The 25,421-nt window shown below is 36.1% G+C and overlaps 1 protein-coding gene across 1 annotated transcript in view; it reads right to left on the minus strand.

The window, feature by feature from the left end:
• CFAP47 (cilia and flagella associated protein 47) overlaps positions 1-25,421 on the minus strand; it is a 261,413-nt gene that overhangs the window by 17,353 nt on the left and 218,639 nt on the right. The window contains exons 58-62 of the mRNA XM_066314030.1: positions 21,671-21,830; positions 20,969-21,060; positions 16,773-16,928; positions 4,767-4,938; positions 3,130-3,291 (exon numbers count right to left, since the gene is read on the minus strand). Coding sequence (XP_066170127.1) covers positions 3,130-3,291; positions 4,767-4,938; positions 16,773-16,928; positions 20,969-21,060; positions 21,671-21,830 — 742 coding nt within the window. The remainder of the gene's footprint in view (positions 1-3,129; positions 3,292-4,766; positions 4,939-16,772; positions 16,929-20,968; positions 21,061-21,670; positions 21,831-25,421) is intronic.

Below are 25,421 nucleotides of genomic sequence, written 5' to 3' on the forward strand. Positions count from 1 at the left end.
AATCTTAGTCTACTCTATCCCAATTGACATAGGTGCATAAAGTTTTAAAAAATATATTTGTTCTTTTCATGCAATAAAACGTTTAGCTGCATTTTCAGTATCTTTCATTACTTTTTGGAGCAGATATTGGACTGTTTCTCCTTGTGTGAACTTTGAATGTATTGAAAGGGTGCATTACATATTTTCATGAACTGCTGGAGCTTTCATTATTGCAGATCATTGTGAAGAGTGTAGCAATGACTTCCCATTTGTAACTGATCATCCTTCCTCAAGCAACTACACCAAAATCATTAATTCATTCTGAGATATCCTGTACACACTAAAGATTTTGGGGGAGGGTGGGAGAGAGGGGTGGAATGTGGAATTTAAGGAGGAAGGACACATTTGAGTTGCACTAGCTCTAAAGAAATAGAAAGCAAAACCCATTGATCTCATAGGTTTATTGGGGAGCACTGAAGATCCTCATTCAATGTGGTGTGCATATATATATTTACAAGAATCCTAACCTGCTCTTAATAAGACCCTGAGCCTTTTTTGAGGGCATGTTGTTCTCAAATACTATTTGCTGCATCACTATGCACCCTGCTAGCTCAGAAAGATGCCCAGGTGTTCTCAGTGATGCTGGGCAACCCCTCTCTCCTAGGCAGCAGCAGGAGAAAAAGATACATCTGCAGAGTCCCTCCCTAACAGGTTACTCAGAATTCCACCTGTTTCCCCCACAATTCTCCCAAAGCTGCAGTTCCATGAGCTGCTGTCCAGTGCAAGAAAAGAAGACATATGCAAGGAGAAAAAAAAAACCCATCTCTTATAAAGAATTGGTTCTTTATGGATTGTGCTAATTGATTACTAAGAAAATTCCAAAGGGCTGATCAATTTTTTTCAGGGGGGATCTATAGGATGAGACTTTGTATCCTATTCAAAAATTTTAAACCATGTTTTAGTATTTCATAGTTTTATTTTTAATCTAAATAACTTGAGTTATTCAAGCATTAATTTACAGCTGTAATATATGCTTTTCCTATGTAATTGCTCTTAATCTGCAGGTCCACTACACTATGTGTTGGCTGGCTGAGTGTTCTATTCCTGTACAAAATCTCCACCACCAAAATCTCCCAAGCAAATCACAGGTAAGATAAAGCAATATATAACTTGTAAAGCAGTTCACAGAAAGATAAAGCAATATATAACTTACAGAGCAGTTTACAGAATCACAGAATGGGACAGGTTGGAAGGGACCCCAGTGGGTCATCTGGTCCAACCTCCCTGCTCAAGCAGGGCCATCCCAGAGCACACAGCACAGGATTGCATCCAGACAGTTCTTGGATATCTCCAGTGAAGGAGACTCCACACCCTCTCTGGACAAACTGTTCAGTGTTTGGCATTAAACAGGGAAGAAATTCTTCCTCATGTTCAGGTGGGACTTCCTGGCCATCAGTTCCTGCCCGTTCCTCCTGTCCCATTGCTGGCCCCACGGAGCAGAGCCTGGCCCATGCCCTGAGCCCTCCCTGCAGACACTGACACACAGGGCTGAGGCCCCTCTCAGCTGTCCCTTCTCCAGGCTGGACAGGCCCAGCTCCCTCAGCCTTTCCTCACCGACATGCTCCAGTCCCTCCATCATCTTTGTCACCCTCCACTGGAGCTGCTCCAGGAGCTCCATGTCTCTGCTGTCCTGAGGAGCCCAGGACTGGACACAGCACTCCAGGTGATCCTCAGCAGGGCTGAGCAGAGGGGCAGGATCCCCTCCCTGACCTGCTGGCAGTGCTCTCCCTAAGCACCCTAATGAGCGAGTTTCTAGTACTGTTTATTACACAGAGCTTTTTTAGTACATGCAAACATTACATTTTGCATTTGAAATGTCTGGAGAGAACACTTGCTATATAAAATAAAGCTGGAATTTGTTTAAGAGCAAAAGAGAATCTATCTTCCATCATGGCTCTTCCTTTATATAACTATAATGACTCAGGTTTTATAACACCCTTCAGGAGAACATCAGGCATCTTCACTACTATCAAACACCTACCAGGAGATTACAGTACTGCCACACCAATTGCTTCACTTTTGTTCCTGTAACAGCCATTCTGTTGAAGCTGTTAACTTGAACACTGTGATAGAAGCCTTTGTCACAGTCCTCAATAATTACCATCACTGGCAGACATCTAAAACCTGGAATAACTGTTCATCTTAGAGACACGGCTTTTGGAAATAAGCTTTAAAAAAAAGTCAGTTGTAACCAAATACCCTTCCTGATGAGGATGAAACCAAAGGATGTATCCACAATGAAAGCATCAGTCTGTGTATCTGGCACACTTTCTAGATACGTAGTAAAAATAGTTAATTTAAAAGAAAATAAAGGAAACTTTTAAACTTCCATAAGCTACATGGATTGTAAACATTATGATTCATAACTCTAACGCTGTTTAATATTTTAAAACTTATCTATCATTACCACACAATTTATTCCTTGACTTCCTGCTGTACACAAATGACATTGTAAGTTTGCTATAACATTGTAAAACTCTGGGAAAATAGTTGAAATATGTAAAATTATATATTAACAGAGGTTTCTGTAAGACTTCTAAAAAAGGAGAGTAACAAAATACTGAAGAATTACACTATTATTTTAGCAACTGGAAGTAGAGATGAATTCATAGCACACTTACATAATACAGCAGGAGTACTTTAAAAAGAATGGCACATTTAGAAATTTTTAAAGCCCAATGTGAAAGGAATGTTTGGTGTATGAATAAAGTACCTTGAAAAAAATCTATTACCTATCTTTCAAAGCATTAGCTTAAAGCTTTACTACTGAGCCTTTAATATCACAAAACATTGTGTTACACGTTTTAGCATCCTCCCAAGCCTTTTAGGGCAGAAAGTCATAACAGAAACATCTGGATCTATTCCACAGATTTTCTCTTAAGCCAACACCTAAATGTAGAATGATTCTGTTTTCTACAACAAAGCTTCAAAATCACAATTGTAACTTAAACAATGCAGCTCTTGAAATAATGATGAAATAGCTGCATCCCTGTTATGTGTCTGTTGCCCAAATTTATTCTAACCCATGTGTCTGAGTAGGAGTTGTACCCCCAGAAAACTGCATAAATTCCTGAGTAGAAGTGTTTTTACCCTGTCTGGCTTGTGAGCTTGAAGCCAACTATGGATTCCTTATTCAGGCCAACTGCTTCAATGTTGATCACATCATCCACTTCTGGCTCCGTGGCAATGAACACCAATGGAAACTTCCAGAGGCCTCCTGCAGTACACTGAATTATGATAGTTGCCTCATTCCTTAAAATTTCAGATAAAAACAGTCAGTACATAGAAAAACATGACAAAACATGAACTAATTAATCTACAAAAAATCCTTGAGTGTGTACAAGTAAACTACAGTAAAATGAAAATACAAATTACTTTGAACTGGAATACATCCCTGATTTTGTATGGCATAGTACATATCAGGTAAACTTGACTGGAATGTAGATTAAAGAGAACTAGATATTTACAGCAAATTACAAGAACTTAATATGGAAGTAACATTCCTGACACAGCCATAAGATTTTATTATTCTGCTTGCTCTCTTTTGAATATAAAACAAAAATTAACTAAATTTATTTTATTCATTATTCTGTATTTACTGTGATGTTAGAGGAGAATTTTGTCCAGAACATATTAGCAGTTCATATTAGGATCAAAGAAATCTGACAAAGGTCTGTGTACTTAAGAAAAATGCCAGACTCCGATAACTTTGGACTGTCTAAGAGAGTTGGTGCTGTAGATTCTGAAGAGAACAAAACTAATTATTTGCAGTCATTGAGTCCTCTGCATGAAGCCTAAGTCTCAAGTACACAAAGATAAAAAAATCCAAACCGAATTAAAAAATAATAAAATGAAGATGAGAGAGTAGAAATGAAAAGGCTTTCTGAATTCACCTCTCTCTGACACAGACACTGAATTGAGTGGGTGGATCATTCTTCCTAAAGGTTTGCTCTGTTTATTTAACCTTCTGGACTACTGCAAACAAAGAGTAACCTCCTGTCTCCTAAAGATAACTTTTTTCATGAAATCCATGATACTCAGCAGTCACTGCTCCCTAACACTCCTGGAAATGTCAGGACTCTGGATTTACTTTGTGCCTACAGGTCACTAAAGCTTCTTTTCAGCCTCCTCCTGACCAACATTTGACTGTACCCAAAGAAGGGGCAACTTCCCTCTCTCCAAAAAAATCTCCCTTCAACAGTTTCCTTTAAAAGAAGGGAGATGTTCTTATGTAAATCAAAGCACATACATCATTTGTCATATCACAATTATAAAAAGGAGAATAATTTCCTGTGGATCGTTGTTACTGGGGCAGAAAAAAATAATTTCAAATTCAGCTATTTCACCCAGTCGAAGAACATGCACACATGCTTGTATAGGAGAAGTTTTCCAAGACTGAGAGACCATCTTGTTTGTATGTTTTTTATGAATTATGAGAACAAATAATTTTCACTGGCAGCCTTTCAATGCTCCAATGTTTAGAATTAAAATGATGCACACACACACACACTATGGAAGTAACTCAAAGTAACATTAAAAAGAAACACTGTCAGTTTTAACACCAAGGATATCACACTGAGAAGCAGCAAGGGTGAAAATCTAAACCAATAGTTTTCAGAGGTGAAAACAAAATGAGGAAAAGAATGCAGGGAAGTGATTATGTAAGTAAGAATGATGAGACAGGATTTCATTACACGTTCTTTTAGTAGCAAGGAACAGGATCTTACCTCATTGGTTTGCTAGGTGTAAACACTACATTAAAGATCAGTGTTACAATTCTGGATTCTGTGTCCCATTCTTTTTCAACCAGCTGCATACCAACCAAAGACTCAAGCTGAGATCTAATTTCATCTGATTGATATTGCAATTCATACAGAAACTCCAGTGTTGCAGAGGAACCTAAATGATACAGGAGAAAAATGTCAGCCTTGTATGCGCTGTAATTTCACACAGTTGGTTGGCTCAGTGTTACAATTCTTCCATTTGTTACTAAAAATGACAAATAAGTAAAACTAGTAATTATCTAAAACTTAAGTGATTTCCTTCTGACTGCATAACAAAATCTTCTCATTTCATCTGACAGGCTGTATAGTTTCCAGCAAAATAGAAGCTGGAAAACTTACGTGGGATATGTGAATGGTAATAGCAATATTGCTCTGGCTGGTGAGAAATCTCTAGTTCATCAGCCAAACAGCCAAATGAAAATTTCATAATACTTTTTTTGAGTAATGCCATTGGGACAATTGAAAAAAAAAAAAAATCATTAAGGACATCAATGCCATTGATGGCTGCAAGCCTGAGAAACAGAATACAGAGAAATAGTGAAGATGTCACCAGCAGCCTCTTCTCTTATTCCCTGAAGCAGCCATGAAAAGGACAAGTACTAATGACATAAAAATAAGCAGCTGAGCTCCTTGAATCAAATGTCTCCTCCAGCTGTAATAAAGGAAACTGAGATATTCAGTATACAATAGTAATCTGTGCACAGAAGGGAACATTTCTAGGAGGAAAAGAATCTCAAGCTGTTAATACATTTAAAAGTTTTACACATTTTATGGATGACGAGTGTTTTAACACAACCACTAACTGCTACAGGAGATTTCATTTTACTATGACCACCTATCTCAGGGCACATTTTGAATTTGCACAGCTGAGTACAAATGTACAGAACTGCTGTGTGTGCATCCCTGAACACACATCCTGGCTGCATAGCACCAGGCAGCTGCAGAGTTAATTCCCAAGGTCTTCTGACTCAGAATTCTAAAATACAGACGACAGATTTGTTTATATAAAAAGTCCTAGAGACAATGTTGGAGAAAAGCTTACTTTGGTACTGCCAATATGTAAAACCACCCAAATTTAAGTGAGTATGGAGATGCCTTCCCACACTTCTAGTCCTTTGTCCTTCTCTGAAATGCACAATTTCCTCTTCCCACTTCAGAAGCTAAGAGGAGGTGTGAAGTTTTATTGCTTTATTTTTATAACACAAAGATTAACTCTAAGAAATGTAGCAGCTTATTCTGAATCATTTGTAATTCTTTAAAGTAGACTGTTCACAGACCTCTGTACAATATATACTAGAGTCACACAGATGTAAGCAAAATACTATGCCCAGCATATGGGATTATCAATCATAATAGATTAGATACACACTAAGTACCAGAAGACAGGATTTTCATGTATTGATCCATATATGTAGGGATTTCATTACAATAAATGGAATTTGTTAAAATGAAACTCAACATGAACATTTTCTCCTACAGACTATAAAATTGAGCACCATCCTACATTGTTTCATGCTTGCTGTCTTTCCATTTGAAAAATGTAATGTTTATGTCATGCATTCAGATTCCAACACAGCCCAAGGCTTTTAGGAGTCACCCTTGACAAGTGGTAGAACATGAAGATTCAGATGCTGACAATCAATGGAAGAGAAAGGATGACACAATCTGGAGCATTCCACAGTGAAAAAAAATTGCAGCTGTTGAGCAGATGCTTCTTTCAGCAGTTATATCACACAATGCTACTCAGGAAAAGCTTATTTTATAGTTCAGGTTTTAGGAAGACAACATTGGGAACTGCACACTGCTTTTAATATCCAAAGGCATTTAGATTTGGTTTGACATATACATATATATATATGTAATGTTTTAGTCAGATGCAATTAAATATAATTTTTTCTGTTCCAAGCTGTTTTGCAACCTGTTCTATGCTTATATTAAGTAATTAGTTAAAATATTTTATACTTCCAACACTTAAGGAAAAAATGATGCATTTATGAATGCCAATATTTGGAACCTTGTTATATTGGTCCCTTCAGCTCATTTTTATCTAGACTGCTGATCTAGTTTAGCACTGCTAAAAAATGTAAAACATAGTTATATTTTTCATCACAGCTGCCCTGAAGACTCCTATGTTATCATGCTGTGGGAATCCTCTGTGAAATGTTAATATTTGATTCTAGCAATCCTGCAATACATGTGCTGCCTAAACAAACAGGCAGAACCTAGAAGAAAAATAAAGTTATGAAACTGCTAGGAAATTGTCCAATTTGTCAAATATTCAGAGTTCTCTTGACTCTTAGAATTCCTAGTGTCAACTAAAATGGCAGAAGATATAAAACATGGAGATAGCATTAACACTTTCTTTAAAGCAAAGTCAAATACAATATAGCATACTGCTCAAATATAATATACTGCTTTAGGCCCAGCTCTTTGTATTCTTTCATGCAGTTTTCTCTTCATTTCAGTTCAGTTTTCTTTTTAACACTCACCATTTTTAACACAGGTAAAATTCTTGTTTTATCTAATGCAAGATGTAAAATACACATGCAAATATAAAAGTATAGCCCAATTAATCCACTCGTGTTCTGTAAATAGAGAGCAGCAGGGTGAGCTTTACCCACATCTGACTCAACATAGAGATATTTATCAATCCGAACACTGGGAAGATACAAGCATGTTATTTATATACAGTTAGCTAAATCTAGGGAATAGAAATTCTGATTATAAAAATTATTACTTCTTCATATTTTTCAAATAATATCTTGTTTTATTTAAGTAAGAAGAGGAAATATATTCTGAGGTGATTATTCCAAGACAATTTTTTTTAATCATTATACATTTCTTCTTTTGAAAGGCAATCAATCTCAGTCTTGAAGCGCTTTCATTTGTGTAAATAAAGATTTCTACAAAAGGTAGTATGCATTTAAGCAACACTTGTGCATGTAGAGCTACTGAAGTAGCCCATGTTTAAAAACCAACTAGGCTTTTCAGCTATACAGCACTATGACCTGGCTGTCATTTACTTGCAAGTGCTAGTAAGGACACTGCTTCAAAAGCTCTGGAATAAAAGTGTTTGGGTTTGTTTAAATAGCCTCAAAGAAGATGAAAGGATATAGACTACTTTAAAAAAAAAATATATATATATATATATATATGACTCATAAGAATTGCATCATGAAAACTCTGAGGATTTTACACTCTGGGCACATAAATTGGGGAAATGTGAATTTTTGTGACTGCTAGATTTACTGTAAAACTAATTAAGAGATGCAAGTATCTGAAATTTATGCATCTAAAATTTAAAGAACTATTCCGACAGGTTCACAAAATAGGAATCTTAGACATTTAAATAATATTTTATAAATACTATTTGGAAAAGAACCTGCATTCAAAGGTTCAAAAGAATTAATAACAAAGGCATTTGTAGATGGACCTACTGGCTAGAGACGGCAGTGAAAAGCCCACTGGGTATTTCTGACCTCAGAGTTTCACCCTGTCAGGAGAGAAGCATTTGAACCTCTCTCCTGTTTCTGAAGAGTGTTTGATTCCACTGAGGACCAGCTCATTATAGCCTGCATTTCCTGATGGTGAGAATGTCCTGGCCACAGGCCTGGGAGGCTGCAGCTCCCTGTGGATCCCCAGGGCAGATGTGGCTGTCTGAGCTCTCCACAAACGCGCTTAACCCGCGGCACACTCGGGGACATGAACCTGGCAAAGGGGAGCATCTCCCTAAGGGACCTGCTTCACTTTCACACTGTCTCCCACTTCCAATGAGACAGATGGAAATTAACACTGTGATGGAAACATGCTTAGACTGCAAAAGTGCTTGTCCTTGTTGCAGAGGCTTTTCCTTGGATGGATGCAGTAAAACAGAGATGCAAGTGAATTCACTTAACTGCTCTTACTTTGCAGTCATTTCATAAAGGAGGGAAGCACAATCACCAAATATAAACATGTAATTAAAGCCCAGGCATTCATAAATTTGCAGTTTCATGCCTTGCATAAACCAGATTAATTATTTTCACTTAGTGCTGAATGCAACACTGCACTCACACTGATTTTTTTCACTGGTTCTGATAATTTTCCAAGTCTGTGTCCACTGGGGCCCTGAACACCCAACAAAGATTTCTTCCCCTCTTGATGCAATAGTCCCCAAACTGCCAACACGGAAACTACAAAAACAGAAGTTAACTATTCATATCTACAAGGCATCTGGCATCTAATCTTCACCTTCCAAATCTTTTGAAATATCTTCCTTCATAGCCCCTTTCAGGTCTCATCTGACACTTGTCCTTTTCCTGCTTCCCCATTGTCTTCCAGGAGTTTTCACATAGACACTGCTGGAACTCAGCAGGCAGTGGGGAATAAACATTAAATATGCAGTTCTGCCTCTCCAGCAAAAGTAGAGGCAGACAGAAATACATTATTGTACAGCAGGTTAAATAATTTTATTACTGTTTTCAAGTAAATATTCAAATAAACAGCAAAAAGTGAATTTCAAGAGTAATAGAGGAAAAAAAGTAAAATGAAGTTTAGAGGTCAAGAACATCCTAACACTTAAGTAGACATCAATATGGTTAGGATATGAGATCTCAACTGAAAATTAGATATCAGTGTAAAATGTCACAAGTATGAGATAATAGCAGCAGAGTTAACAAATCACATAAATCCCCACCAAAGATCTGGCAGTAGTTAAATATGCCTTTCACCAGATTTCTTCATACACATAACAAAAGAGGTGTATATGGAGCATTATAAATATAAGCAAAGATAATATAACTTTACTAAATCCCAGACACCAAATTAAACTCATAGAAATTAATGGATAAAAGACCTGATCTTCTTCTGTTGGTAATAAAATTATTGATCCTCATAGAAATACAAAGAAATTCTCAATATAGTTCTGCATATATATCTTTCTATCTCTTCTCTGCAAGTTTTTCTCTTTCCATATCCAGCCAAAAACTTTCATCCATATCTTCAAGGCTGTACAAAATTCCTCTCTTATCCACATCTTTTTTTTTTTACCCTGCATCCCACTGCCTATTTCCTTAGCAACAACTGGAATGCTTCTTTCCTAAATTTTCTCTTAGATTCGATTTTCCTGTTTCCTAATTTTTCTCTTTCAAAACACTTCTTCAAAAGGGTATCTAGTTCTAAACCAAGTTTCTACTGTAAAAAAGCATAAAAAAGCATTCCCCCCACCTATTTTTTTTTCTTTTTTTGAGAATGTGTTCCTTCAAAACACTGCATAGTTTTCACTAGTTTTTTGCATAGCTTTTGTTTGCATAGTTTGCATAGTTTTTTTTTTTTTTTCACTGAGTGAAATGGAAGCTTGTGAATCCATTTCATGTATATGAAAGACATGGTATGCATCTACTATTGTTCCTTGCAGCTTGTTGCCATATATTCTCTCTCTCTGGATCCCTTTTTCACTAATTCTCTTTTTACTCTGTCTCAATACATCCCTTTCAACACTTTCTTTATTCTCATATTACTTGCATAGTAAGTTGAAGCAAAAACTTCAGAAAAACCAAAAGTATTCTCATCAGCCCAAAAGATCTCACATTATTCACCTTTGATCTGGCATTCTACTCAGATTTGTACACTACCCTATAAATTCATGCTATAAAGGAAACAATTAAAATTAATTTCTTCATAAACATTATAATCCTTTTTCAACAAGTTTCCTTTGTTATTTATCCGTGTCTTCATTTAGCCAGAAACTTTGGCAGATAAAGATCACATCTGTACCTTGGCACAGAAACATCAAAGCAGCTTCTTCAGGAATGTATTTCATGATTTAGTCTTAATTCACACAGACATTATTTTTTCCATGGCATCGAGAGCAAATCGCCTCACTTTCAGTGTTGCCCACAGAAATCAGTAACAACTCAAGCTGACTTTTAACCTAACCATTCTATTTGAATTGGCACACATGGAGGCTAAATTGAAAACCCACGTCACCATTTTTTCAATAGTTCTTGACACTTTTATACTATGCTATGATCTGTTACAAAACATGCACTTTTTATCTTCTGGCTTTTTTTTTTTAATATACAAGACTGGGCCACAGAGAGTGGAATACAGCACCTGATCACTAGGGTCACATTCATTTGCTTCCTTTTCCTTACCCAACAGATTACATTCAGTTACATGTAGGATAGAACATCTATCACACAGGGTAGTGTAAATCCCGCTACTATAAAGACATTTCATCTCATGGGAGGTACCAACTTCTGTTATTTTTTTGGATAAAAATCAAGTTTCGGAATGAATGGAAGTTTTGAGTAGTAAATTTCTGAGGTTTCACTCTTGTCTTCATCAGCTGGCGTGAAGAAAGACTGATGGTTCAAGGTCATCACTTCATTCAAAGTTCTGTGATGATTCTGTGTAACTTCTTATCTTATACTTTCAGTATCTACCTGTATCTCCAAAGCTTCAGATCAAATTGTTCTTAAGCTGTCAAAACAACAGGCCTGATGCAGTAATTTATAAAAACATAAAGTTTTATACATTCTACAAAACAACGGGGGAAGTTTTTTTGGGGATTTTTGTACCACGTTCTGTTGGAAATGTGTAGTGTGGGAGAGAAGGAGATCCAGAGATAATAACTTCATTTTCTGTAGGAACAACAAAACTTGAACAATGCAACTTCAGAGACAGAAGACAAGGACAAAGAATTTTACCACAGAAATGACAATAGGACGTAACAACCTAGAAATAGAAGATCATTTAGGATAGGCTTGTTGCACATGTGGTTTTTTACTACAGTCACTGTCAGATAAATTTTCTGAGGCAAATTTAGGTGCATAAATCCTCTGCTTTTCTATCACAAAAAGCCTTCACATACAGCTGAGAGACAGGAGACCCTCTCCCAGAAAAAACTAAGTTTGCATCTTAAGGGGTTTGACTAGCAATACTTTGCTGGCACTCCATAAATGAGAAAATAATTCAGAAAAAAGTGGAAATTAATGCACACAGATCACTGTTAGGTGTTATGATGTTCCAGAAGCACAATTAAGGTCCTATAGAGCTGTGTTGGCCATGGGTCTGTATTACAGAAGCTTTCCCAAAATATCTTTACAAAACAAGGGTGTAGTGGTTCTGTTTCTATTGGAAGTAACACTTCCTTATTACCCAGCCAAAGAGATTACAGGAACTTCTGTGAGCAAGAAAGGGGAGAAACGGCAATCACAAACAGATAGCAATTAAAGTAATTAATACACTCTTCCAGCTAATTATATTGCCTAGGTTTTTCTTATCCACTAGCTCAAATCATTTTAAGGGACATCTATTTGTGTGTTCTTGTTTCAGACATTATTTGGGTTAGTCAAGCAGTTGTTTTGGACTTCTCATGTTTCCTGGATCTACATCATCCTGAGGAGTAGCACCTGGAAGAATTTAATTATTTCTTGGTTTGTATTGTTTGTTTTTTGCGATTTTGTGAAGCTGAAAAAAAAACTTCAGATTAGTTTACAATTGATACGGTTCCCTTTAAGTGTTGAATATTTAAAGTAAGCATGATTTTGCATAAGTATCAGAAAGCAATTTTAATTAACATAATGATGATTGTCATTCCTAAGGCTTACAGATTTTAAAATTTGATAAAATGGCAAGGAAACAGAAATGATTGACTTCTGTAAAAAGAAATAAAAGAAGTTCCCAACTGCCTGCTCATAATTCACAAGTTCTTTTTTTGCCAGTATTCGTTGCTATTGTTCCAGTTATATTATGAAATGGCAGTAGGAGAGGTTACTTTTTTCTTTTTTTTAATGGACCTAGTGATGGCCTTGTATATCAACAAGAACTATATGACCTTCTCCATTAAAATGCCTGGCAATATTTCAGTTCAATAATGGAAATAAACAATACATCAAATCTCTCCCATGCTTCACTCATAAATAAAGAAACAAACAGGCAAATGTAAACAAAAATTATGTAGCTGACAAATGATCCATCCAAGACTTTCAGTTCTCCTCTGATGCTTTATAGTTTGACTTCTACTAGTTCTCTGTTTTCCATCAGGAGTTGTCACCCCTAACAACAAAGCAATAATCCATAACAAAGTGTCTCAATTGTTGGTTCACCCCCTTGTCAACAGTTTCTTTTTGCCATCGATTACTGCTTTCATCAACTCTTAATCCAAAACAAACACTTTGATATCCGTTATTTTATTTCTTGCATAGTGCGGTGGTTTAGCTTGAATGTGAAAAGTTTTTTCCCTAAGGAAGTTCTAGCATGGATTGACAGCTTGGCTGACAAATAAGATATTTTTCTCTCTCTCTTTTTTTCTTTAGTGGATGTTAATAAATCTATCTGGTTTCACTTATAAGTTGTGCCGGTTTCACCTTTTTCTCCCAAAATCCTATCTCCCAGTTGGTAAACGAAATTTGGCGAATGTGAAACCACGACAACAATGGTGCATTGGCCGGGAAACTCAAACTGAACCCACAACACATGGAAGAAAATGTAATTTATATAGCTATAATTTTCTCATCCTCAAGGATAATTTCAAAAATAATGCCACAGCTATTCTGACAGTACAGAAATAGCTTAAGTAGGATACAGGACTATCTTCATCATTATTATCCTCTTCATACTGCTTTTAATATTAACCTGCTACACTTTATCAGCAATCACATTAACATCTCTGGATGAGAGATCAAGTCTATAAAGATAGCTTGTCTCCAAAGATTTCTTTGGTCATACCAAATTTTATTGACCTTTATCTTAAAGGTGAGCCTCCTGATCCAGATCCATCACTATAAATGGGAATTTAGTGTAATCCATACCACTGGCTAACACAAAATCTTGCTGGGGATGATGGGAAACAGCTTTTTAATGTGTGTTTGGATATGCGTTTATTCTTTGCTGGTTTCAAAGAACTGCTTTAATGAAAGGAAAGAAAATAGAGGCTTTTGTATATTCTGATGAGTTTCAGGAATATTAGGTAGTTGCTATAAAGGTTTTATAAACAGTGAAACAAAGGCTACAGATACACTTTGTGTAATTAATTCTAATGCACATTATGGATTAACATATCTGAAAAATTTTATTTCACTCCCAGGTGCAGTAGAACTGTCCATCTGTTTAGTCTGAGTTCAGAATGGCTCTAAAACTTGGTCATAACCTAAATCAACCTGTCCTACCCTACAGAACCTGGGCAGCACAATTCCCCTCCGAGGTAACTGTCATCAAACCTGCCCAGAAATAAGGACTCAGGAGCAAGGAGCTGAGACCAGCCCCTGGGCTGTGAGGAGAGCTATGAATTAATAAAGATGAAGGAAGTTAATGAGAAACACTCAGCCCTCATGGCTGGCTTATGAGATAAACTGAAGCAATTGAAAAGGAAAGGTTAAAAAGGACCACTACAAACACAGAAAGCTGTGAATGTCAAATGTCGGTGAAAGATCCATAGCTGATTAGTGAATGTTTGACTTTTTTAGAAGATTGTAGAAAAATTGAGTATTTTTGTATTCCCCATTGGATATTTAAACTTAAAAATAGCGAACCACACTTGTTTGGATGAATCTCAGCTCTTAAATTTTCTTTAGTGAAAAAGATATCTTTAGAGCCATATTTAAAAAAAAAAACAGACTAAAAATATATTTAGGGTGAAAATATGCATTTAATGCAACTAAAAATTATTTTTTTTAAAGCTCATACTGTATTTCCTACGTCTGAAATATTAAGCTTTCATTATTTGATCCCTGGAACTTTGCTGACTTCTGAACAAGAAACTATATCATTGGAGCTAGACAGTATTTCGATTGCACCCTCTTTCTTAAGAAATTCTTTCTTTGTCAAATGCACTCTTCTTTATTGGATGAAATTGAATTTTTTATGTAAAAAACATGCTTGAAGATTTTTCACTTTATAAGAATTTATACTTGTCCAAATAATTTAAATACTGAAGCACAGCATTAGCTGTTTAAATCTGATCTGCCAGTAATTATCATCATTTATCCTCGGGTGTAAAAACTGCTTACTACACATCACACAGGCTCTCTGATGAATCACTCTTTCAGAAGAGAAAAAAATGAACAGTGGGCCAGACTGTTATCTTAAAGGTTTAGACTTTTATTTATGTTATAACTGGTAGACTGCAGAAAGCTCAGATAGTACCATTTAATTTGCTTCCTAACAGGCCTCAAATTCATCTATCAATAATGGCATTAAAATGTCATTGAAAACTATGAAAAAGCACAGTGTTAAAAAGATCTTACTACCTATGTGTAAAGCATTTCATTACCAGACTTCTTCCTTAAAAAGATGCAATGCTCCAATTTCTTGTAGCATGTGCAGAAGCCCAGTGTTAATAAATTATTCCTATGAATAAAACAAGAACTAGACATCATGAATCTGCAAGAATTTCAAGATGCAGTCTCAGCTTGCTCACTGCACCTTTTTCTTGTCAATTCAGATGCCACCATTTTGGAGGGAAATAGCCCAGGTGTGTTTAAGGTAGCTCACTCATATGTGACCAGCCAATAAGGAGCGACATCTGTTATTCTACAATAAAAGAAACCCACAAAAGTAACTTTGTATCTTGATGGAAAACTGTCCTCAAAAGGCTGAAGAGTTTTATAATAGTATTTAAAGTTCTCCAAAGAGGAAAGAATGTACACTGAAAACTTCCCATGTTTTTGCTTTACTGGATTTACCACTATCACTTTGTAATATGAAAGTGTAAGATGATATTGTGCCCAGAAAGTAAGTTTTGCCACTGCAATGAGTGAATGTAAAATTTTAAGAAGTAATTATGAATATTAACTGATCAGTAAGCATATGCTGTGCAAGCTCTTTTAACAGTTCAACTTCAGATCTCCTCCTATTTTAAAAGCTTTCAGAAATAAAATCTGTTTAAAGATCTGGACAGTAATTGCTGATATGAGATTACATTAATCAATGTGCAGAGGCTGTGCATTTTTGCATGAAAATTGGCCTTCTAGGAAGGATGTAATGCATCTTGATTTACCTTTTACAGCTATTCACTTTTTCTGCTATTTGGCAGGACATTTTCTGTAACACAGTATTCCTGCAAAGGCTCTGTTGGAACAGACTGTAAATGGCAGAAATGGGACACAAGAGCCAAGTTTGCCTGCCCTTCCAACTGATTACCTGATAGACTGCAATTATAGCAACATCTGCAAACTCATCTTTTACCACTTTGAACAAAGTCAGAGTACATGTGAAATCCCTTCTCTCATCTACAGCTAAGTTAAACACATATTAGTCTGTCTCATGTTACATGTCAAAATTTTAAAATAATTTTCCTTATGAAGGAGGATGACTTTGGACCCAAAATATTAAGTTTCCAAGGTGCATAATTTTCAAATTTGTTGTAGTGTGTAGTGTTGTTGTGACTATGACTGAAAACAGAAATACTGGTGATACAACAGTAACAAAGCATTCTTTCCTTACTGCTTATATATGTACCATTCTGTTTCAAGGAGAGGTATATTTTGAAAAGCTACTGTATCTGAATAAATTGATTTTCCCTGTGTTCCCAGCAGATTAACAGTAAGCGGAAGCTATCCTTTTACAAAGCTTTATTACTTCTTTCGAAAAGTCCTCCCTCTTCAATCCATTCTGATACCAATATTGGCCTGCTGATGGGAATGCATCTTATAAACCTGCAGATAAATGTCTCCTGGCAATGCCTACACAGATGTATTTTTTCTAACTGAAGAATTTGTGCAGGCTTTCTTTTAAAGGAGAGATTGTGTGTGTATGCAAGCGTCACATTCAGGACAAATTTTAAAAAAGGGAAGGTTCAGGTTCATAAGTGCAGACAGTAAGTTAAACAAATTCCCTCGAATTGCAAAATGGCTGAAATACAGACTGGTCAATTTGCCTTACTCATTTTCATGGCAGAGCTGCACATCTGGTGAAGCACTTACTTGAAATTTTCCTAAAATAGTATGATTTCAAAACTATTCTTACCAGCAGTGACTTCTGTGGTGTTGGAGGGCTCATCCGTACTGACCTCAGCGGAATTCCCGGCATCAGGCAGAGCAGTGGCACCAGGCATTATTACACCAATCAGCAGCAGCTCTACTCTCTGCTCCACTCTCTGCCTGGCTTGACAGCGTATCATAACTATAGAAAAGCAAAAATATCTTATTTGCAAAGCCCTGGAATTTTGATTTTAATTAAGTGATTAAACATAGAGGCTAAATGTGCTTAGAGAAAGGCAGAATTCCAGTAAGGAGCAAGACAACTAAAAGGTTTTCCCAATCCCCATTTTCTATTGTTCTGTTCTGGTGAAATAGTAGAAAATATTTCTAAGTAAACAAAAATCTGTTCAGTTCATTCCCAACAGCACCTGCAAATTCCTCTTTTATATTTAATCATGAAATGTATCTTCATTTTAGTTCAACTGCTAATAGGAATTGTGACACAGCTTGAAATATGCCAGTAAGAAAGGAAGACAGAAACATAAGCAAAAAAAAAAAAAAAAGTTTTAAGATTAAATTAAAAAATATTAAGTTACTATTTGCTTTCTTAGTTTAAGAATACTGTTGTTCATACTTCAACTTTAATAGAAATATGCCAGAATAAAAAGCATTCTTCCATGAGTTTCTGTTTGAAGCATCATGGAACTTCTTTCACTTCCATAAGTGATTTTAATTTACTGCTTCCAAACTCTTTTTCATTACGAAGTTGCTAGGTTTTAGCTTTTATACTAGTTTTCATAAAGCTTATTTCAATAGGTATTTTTTCTGGTTCTTTCGTATTCATTGGCACAGGAAAAAGAGAACATAATGAAAAAAATGTTTTCTCAAAGAAAAGACCTACAACTTCCTAGAGTTCTGAGAATCAACATGAAAAAGAACAGCTGACCGTGTACATTTCAGTTTCAAGGTCTAAAAGTCATTTTCATCAGAGTTAGACTCAATGTTTCTTCAAAAATTAACTCTGAAGTTAACATCAGGAATTAATGATCAATAATTTGGAACTATATCATAGTGAATTATGCAGTGTTTGAAAAAAGAGGGAGGAAACCCCTTTTTTGATATCATGCTTATTTAGCTTCAACATTCAGTTCTGGCACTTTATTCACTACCATTACTCTGCAAAATAGATAATTACACAACAAGTTCAAGTAATTTCATTTCTCCTTTGGTCTTTCCCTGTTTAACAGGGTGTAAGCAATTTCTAGAGATGTCTTAGAATTTCCATGAGGGAGAGTTACTGAAATAGTTAAACACATATCTTGACCTTATATTTGAAAATAGATTACTTTCTCTGTATTCCACTAGTTTACCAAATGTTTCAGATTACTGTGTGCACATTGTGTCATTTCCAACTCTATAGTTCATCTTACTATCAGAATTGATTTCACATTTTCTTTTTTTCCTAAATGGCTAAGTAATATTTCAAATAAAATTCAGATATATCCAGGATTTGACTGCAAGTCCCTGAGCAAGCTGCCCTTGTGCAGGTGGTTGGATTAGATGACCCCCAGTGGTCTCCTCCAATTAAATCTGCTGTATCCTTCCCTGACTCTACATTCTACAAGAATTAAAAGAATATTCCAGATGATCCCCCATTTGTAATCACTTTTATAAGATAGCCAAGGTATCATCTACTTAACATGTACTACACGGGTTGTGACCACTGATCATTTTAATTGGTCTCATGAGATAGAAAGCCAAGTGACTTCTAGAAGTTTAAGTACATTAAGATGCAAATAAGAATGACCCAAAGGTGAACTCCCTAATATACCAGCAAAGCAATTTGGGGTTTTGACACAGAAACTTGTAGCCTCCAGGCAATTCTAATAACTGTCTGCATTAAAAGAGATGACAATACTCTTTTGATCATTTTTTAAAATACTTAATTTTTTCTAAAATGGATTTCTTGTTATTACCTGCTTTGGATTTATACTGTACAATGTAAGTTTTCTAAATGCCCATTTACAACTGAAAATCATAGGCTTTCAGAATCAAGGTAGGAATGGAAAATTCCATAAACACACTTATGAACACCTATTTCTGTTTTATGGGACATTCTTGAAAGACCTAGTACTTCCTTAGGAAAAAAATATTAGCCCAATATAACATGTTGATGGCCAAAGAATGATAAGTATTCAAAATTAATGTAATACTTTTTTACACATTACAAACATTTATTGAACATAAACTAATGGATAACACAGTTATAAATATACTACAATTTAGTTCAGCTGTTTTAAAAAGGCATTTAGGAATTTAAAGTTATGTAGGAATTGATAGTATGTGAGCTTCTGATCTGATGTGACTTAAGGAATTCGTGAATGCTACTTATATATTGAGTTCTGCACTTGAGTCACAACAACCCCAGGCATTGCCCCAGGCTTGGGCAAGAATGGCTGGAAAGCTGCCCAGTGGAGAAGGACCTGGGGATGTTGGTGAAAAATAGGCTGAACATGAGCCAGGTGTGCCCAGGGGCCAGGAAGGCCAATGGCACCTGGCCTGGATCAGCAATGGTGTGGCAGCAGGAGCAGGGCAGGGATTGTCCCCCTGTGCTGGGCACTGGTGAGGCCACACTCAAATCCTGTGTCCAGTTCTGGGCCCCTCAGTTCAGGAGGGACATTGAGAAGCTGGAGTGAGCCCAGAGGACAGTGGAGGTGGGGAAAAGGTGGAGATTAAGTCTAAGAAGAGTGACTGAGGGAGTTGGGGGTGTCTAGCCTGGAGAAAAGAAGGCTCAGGAGAGATCATCTCCATCTCTAGAACCACTTGGAAGGAGGGTATAGCCAGGTGGGGGTCAATCTCTTCTCCCAAGTAACAACTCACAGGACATAGCCTCAAGTTGTGCCAAGGGAGGTTTAGATTGGATATTGGGAAAAATTTCTTCATGGAAGGGGTGGCCAGGTGATGGAACAAGATGCCCAGAGAACTGGGGGAACCATCACACCTAAAAATAATCAGAAACCACAGAGATGTGGTGCTTAGGGATGTGGTTTAGTGGTTACATGGAGGTGCTGGGTTAATGGTTGGACTCAGTGATTTAGGAGGTCTTTTCCAACCTTAATGATTCTGTGACCTCAATGAAAGCAACAGCCCAATAAAAGGGAGATTTATCTTGAAGAGTGCCAGTGAATTACACAACAGCTTTAAATAACACAACAAACATCCACATTAATATACATAGATCTAATGCTAATGAGACTCATTAAAGCCATCATTTTGGGCAACAGTAGATTACATGATAATATTCTATTTCATTCCTTAAGGTATTAAAGTGCAAATTAAAGAGATGAAAGTTCTAATTAATATCACATCATTGGCATTTGTCTACAAGTAAAGAGTCCTTAAGCAATATAAATTAATGAAAGTACAAATATCTATTTCTATGTTTTTCCAGAAATTGTTCCTGTATCTTTGTACATTTAATGTAGGAAGGTATTCTATTCACTTATTCAGTCAACAAGAGGTAAGCTGAAAGGACAGGCTGGTGTAGAATTGGTCCCACATCTACACATTGAGCTGTAGTTTCAAGACTATAGATTTAAAAAGCAGTTCACAACTTCCTGTTTCATAGCTCTGGAATTATATCACACCTTAAAAATGCAGATGCCCAAATGCATAAGCATTTACTATCCCCAAAATAAGCAACAAACCTCCAAGAATTTCACTCATCTTTTGATGCAAGTTTACTTCTCAGGAGGAGAGGGAAAACTCACTGCTATTCACACTACTTTATATTCTTGTTTTGATTAAGGCATAAAATTTAAGACGGAGAAGAAGCAGTGAACATCCACTCCAATATTTTGCACTTGTAGACCCTCCAGAAGGGTGTTCTGGGTATGCAAGAAGTCTACCCTCGAGCCAGTCCTTTGTTCAACTTACCTTCAGTTCCCAAACTCAGGATTAATTGGGACACTGAAGGGCACAGGCCTTAAGATTTACAACTGCCTCCAACTCTTTTTATCCTTTTATAACCTTTTATGTTTTACAGTAAGAACAAAGTAATGATCTAGATTTGCTTTGGAAGTGGGAGAGGAATTTATTTTTAATATGTGATTTTTTTTTAAGAGATATAGCCAAGTACTGTTGCAAATTCTTGTCATCAAGCAGGTGAGAATATAACTGACCATTTGACTTCCTTGAATATTCTTATATATATTGTTCAAGCTTTTTTCAAGCATTACCTACCTGATTTCTGCTGTGGTGCTTCAGGTGTTCCGTTAATGGGATAGATCCAGACTATTCCCTGAGTTTCCCCGTTCTCTGCTACAGTAACATTTCTAGAAAAATAAGAGTATCATTAAACTGCTTCAAATTCTGTTTCCAAAGTAATGTAGACTTAGGAGTTGTTGACTCTATTCTATTGTATGCTATAATGCTAACCATATCTCAGAAAAATATGAAATAAAATCCAGCTACATATATCAGCTATTAATTATATAAACAATAATTTAGTGCATTTGAATATTATAGATCTGAAAACATTTGGCCTGATCTGCATTCTGTCAGGTTATGTTTACACTGAAAATTTCTGCAGTTTATGAATGACATAAAAACATTGGGATGAGAATCATTATTACTCCTAATATATTGAAAAACAGAGGTACCTAAGAGCTTTCATTTGTTCAATATCCATAACTGCATCAGCAGCCAGTACTTTGCATTTTCTTTATTTAAAGTGAGAAAAAGTAGCTATTAAAACAGACAGAAATCTTACTCTGAATCTGCATACTTTGCAGGGTACATTAAAAGCTTTTGATGGATACCCACTGCCCTCAAAATCAGACACTGGACTGCCCTTGGGAGCTACACATGAATAGTCAATGGGATAAATGACGATAGGATTGAGCATCCTCAACTACTTTTTCCTTTCTTATTAGAATAAATTACCTTATTAAGTCTGTATTTGATCCAGTAGTAACCTTATAAGGCCAGTTTTCACCGTTTTCCCTCGCTACATGAATTACCACCACTGCTTTATAAATTTTCATTTCCGCTGGCATGAATAACACAGGGACTTCCACTTTTTCTTTTGGAGCTAATCGAATTCCTGCAAGACAGAACATATTGTTGTGGTATTCTGAAAGTTATCAAAATATTTTCTATCATTTTACTCATATCTTTCTCTTTTTCTTTTTTAATCACTGTTAACTTTTTATAATATTATATGGTTTTCCCTGTAAAAATTCCATTTTACTCTGCCTTTGCTACAAAAAACTGAAACAAAACCACGATTAAGGGAATGTCCCACATTTAATATTCAGAGATCATGTGTAACAGATGCATGTCAATCCCATAATTTTACAGGGCCTAAGTCAGTTTTTCTTCTGCTGTGGGTTACATCTGTGAGTAACACTGCACAAAAAAGACCAATCCAAAAAACAAATGCTCACATTCAAGACAGCTGTAATATATTTAAAAGAATCTCCAGTATTATTAATATACAAACCATGTCTTTTCCATATGATTTTTTTATCTGCTTGACTTTTCTGTTTAAAACAAACCCAAACTAAACTTATGTTGTCTGTAATGAAGGTTGCCTGATATTTTCAATCTGTAAGGGCCTTTTTCCACTGACTTGCCAGTCTGTCAAGTGTCAGAACTTCTACCTCAGCTATTCCAGAAATAATCAAAAGATTACACAGAGTAGAACAAGTGAATCAGTCTTTTAACTAGAAAGTTCTTTGTTTGAAAAGAATTCTTGGAATTTGCAGGAAATGACACCTCAGGGTTATGGTTTCAGCTTTAATTCTAGCTCCAGAAAATCCTCTTAGTTATGAGTAACTACTTCTGCATTAGGCTTTGAATCAGTTTTTGTGATAGTATTTCAAACTTTTTACAATGAATTCAAGCTGATTCAGTTCTGTGGGTATCACTCCCTGAGAATGACTGGATCTGCTGGAGTCACCCTGCCTGGGACATGCAGCACCCTCCTGGGGATTGCCTCTTTATTCACCACAGCTGGCTTCCTGCTCAAAAAACGTCAGCAGGGAAACTTTACCCGGTGCTACAAATGCTCACCTTCCTTACAGCCAAAATTCCTCGAGGGTGAAGACCTCAGTGCTAAGAGTTGTAAAAGAGTGAAAGGTAGGGAAATCGCAATGCAGTCTTGGGAAGGATGAAATTAAGAAAAAAAAAAAAAGTGGATGTACAGAAGTTTGGGAATGAAGGTGCAAGTGTAGGGAGACTGAGTAAAATTATTTCAGACAGGAATATATAGGAATGGCAAAAAAGACAAAACAAAGTTGAAGTCACATCAGGGAAGGAGAGAAGCATTTGAGAAACAGCTCTTCAAAACACAGAAGAGTCTGGACTTCTCATCTGAACTAATTCCCTCCCAACATTTAATTATAAAGTCTACAGGTGCTAAGCTTTTTGCTAGAAACACTCTTAAATTAAAATAAACTAAACAAATTAAGATGGGAAAAATCAATCTTAAAGTTTGGAATATTTAAAACCACACAACTATCCAGGATTTCTACCTCTCTCAGTCAAAAAGGCCTCAGGACATCAAATATAGACCACTGCCTCACTTTATTATGAATGTGAAAAGCCATAGGAAATTCTTACCTAAAGATATCTGAATTTCTGTATGTAAGAGGTTTATCATATAGTAATTATGAAAATTAACCAACTGCTTTGCATTTGTGATTCCTTAATTCTTGTGTATTTGCAGAAGTTCATCATTCAAGAGCAATTTGCCTTTGAAATAAACCTGAAGTTTTGTATCCTGAAAGAGCTTGAAAATACCCTAATTAAAAATCCATTAAGATGTTGGTATCCATATATATATCTCCATAACTATAGGTTTTTTTCTCATTTTGATAAAGATTAAAGATTTTTCTTTAGATTTTTGAGGCATTACCTATCAAGCCCATACCCATATTTAAAGATACACTATATATACATGTATGGTTGGCAACTACATGTCAAAGTAAAAATATTTTTAAATTAGCAACTCATTTTTAATCCAGTATCTGAAACAAATAAGCTGACATCAGGCATAGCTGCAATACCCCTGAAGGAACCTGAACTGGGATCCATCCCTCTGGATTAGAAACCCACTACAGCACTGACACTATTCTCCCCCAGCTAGAGAAGAGTCAGCTCTCTGCCAGAATTTGCCCACTTTGGGCTAACTCTCGTTTAGTTAAGACAAAGACATGTATTATCTTTAAAACAGAGGAGTATATTTAAGGATATATTTGCAATTAGACTGCCTTGAATCCACACATACCTGGATACCAAAATAATGTAAACACTTTGTAACACCATTACAGCACACCCTTAAGTTTCATTTGCAAAGCTCTTAACAGATGGCAAATAGAACAGACTGTAAACTCATAACTAGTTATATACATTATGTAGATATTTTGAACTGTAGCTTAATGATGCCTGTTACAGGAGAGAGCCTCTTGGTTTTTTTCAAATAGATTTTAATGCAGAATCCATATGATACCATTCTGGGTCATTCTGGCAGAAAATTGGTTATTAAAGATCATGAAAAGACAAATTTTATAATATTGCTGTTGAAACAGACTGTATTCACATTTTTAATAAAATATCTTAATAGAAGGTGTTCATAATGACGGTAATTTTTATATCATCAAGTTTGCCCGTAGCTGTCAACTAACCAACTGATCATTAACTGCTAATACAGATTTATTTAATTGTGATTTGGCTAGTTAATAAGATATATAAAATAGACCTAATGGCAAAAAATAATTTGCTTTTATTTTTTTCTTCCCCATTTAGAGAATGCGGGCTAGCACACAGAAAATCGCTCCATGTACAACTTTAATAAAAATCAGTGTTTTTTATTGAGGTTACAGGAACCTCAATTACTCTGCCAGGGATACCAAAAACTAATACCAATGGCTGATCCCTTGTCTTTGTGTGATTATTTTACTGCAATGACTATCCACATAGTCTGTGTAAGAAATCCATAGCAAGTCCCTTTTCTGAACACAGGTACATTACATTTGGTAAAAAGCTTTAGGCCAGATTTTGGTACTACCTCACTCCTCTTTCACTGTCCTACAGCCTATTAGGAAACAGTAAAATTTAGCAGAGGAAGTTCATTGACCCTTCAAAGACTGAAGGCATCTGACTCAAACCAAGGGCTGCAATTTGAGTCAACTGCCTTACAAAGAAATGTGTGAAGCTCTGCATCCTCCCTCATTTAATTTCTAGGTAACCTTTTGTTAAGCCTTGCCTCTAGCCTCCTCAGAGGCTGCTGGAGATCACTGCTGGAGAACACTGATTTCTGTGAAAGATTCCTCAGGCACTGAGCCTAGAACTCAGAACTGGATTAGATAATAAATCAAAATGAGTATATTTCAAATTCCTGGCATCGATTCTTTGGGACACTACACCGTGGTTGAGTTCTGTGTAACTTCTGTGTCAGCCCTAGAAAACTTAGCAACGTGAGAGCTAAAATTAAAGCAGCAGTGGATGCCCATAGCTGGGATGTTATTTGGAAGCAATTCAGATGGGTAAAGATACATTTTTTTGCTTCTACAGTAAATGAGGAAGAATGTCAAGAGCAAGCATAGGAGGCAGTGCCATGGTGATAAATTTGTGATGGCAAGGAACAAAATATTCTGCAATACGTTATCCTCCCATTGAACTTTAACCTAAA

The sequence above is a fragment of the Sylvia atricapilla genome, chromosome 2, assembly GCF_009819655.1.
Source record: "Sylvia atricapilla isolate bSylAtr1 chromosome 2, bSylAtr1.pri, whole genome shotgun sequence".
Lineage (NCBI taxonomy): Eukaryota > Metazoa > Chordata > Aves > Passeriformes > Sylviidae > Sylvia > Sylvia atricapilla.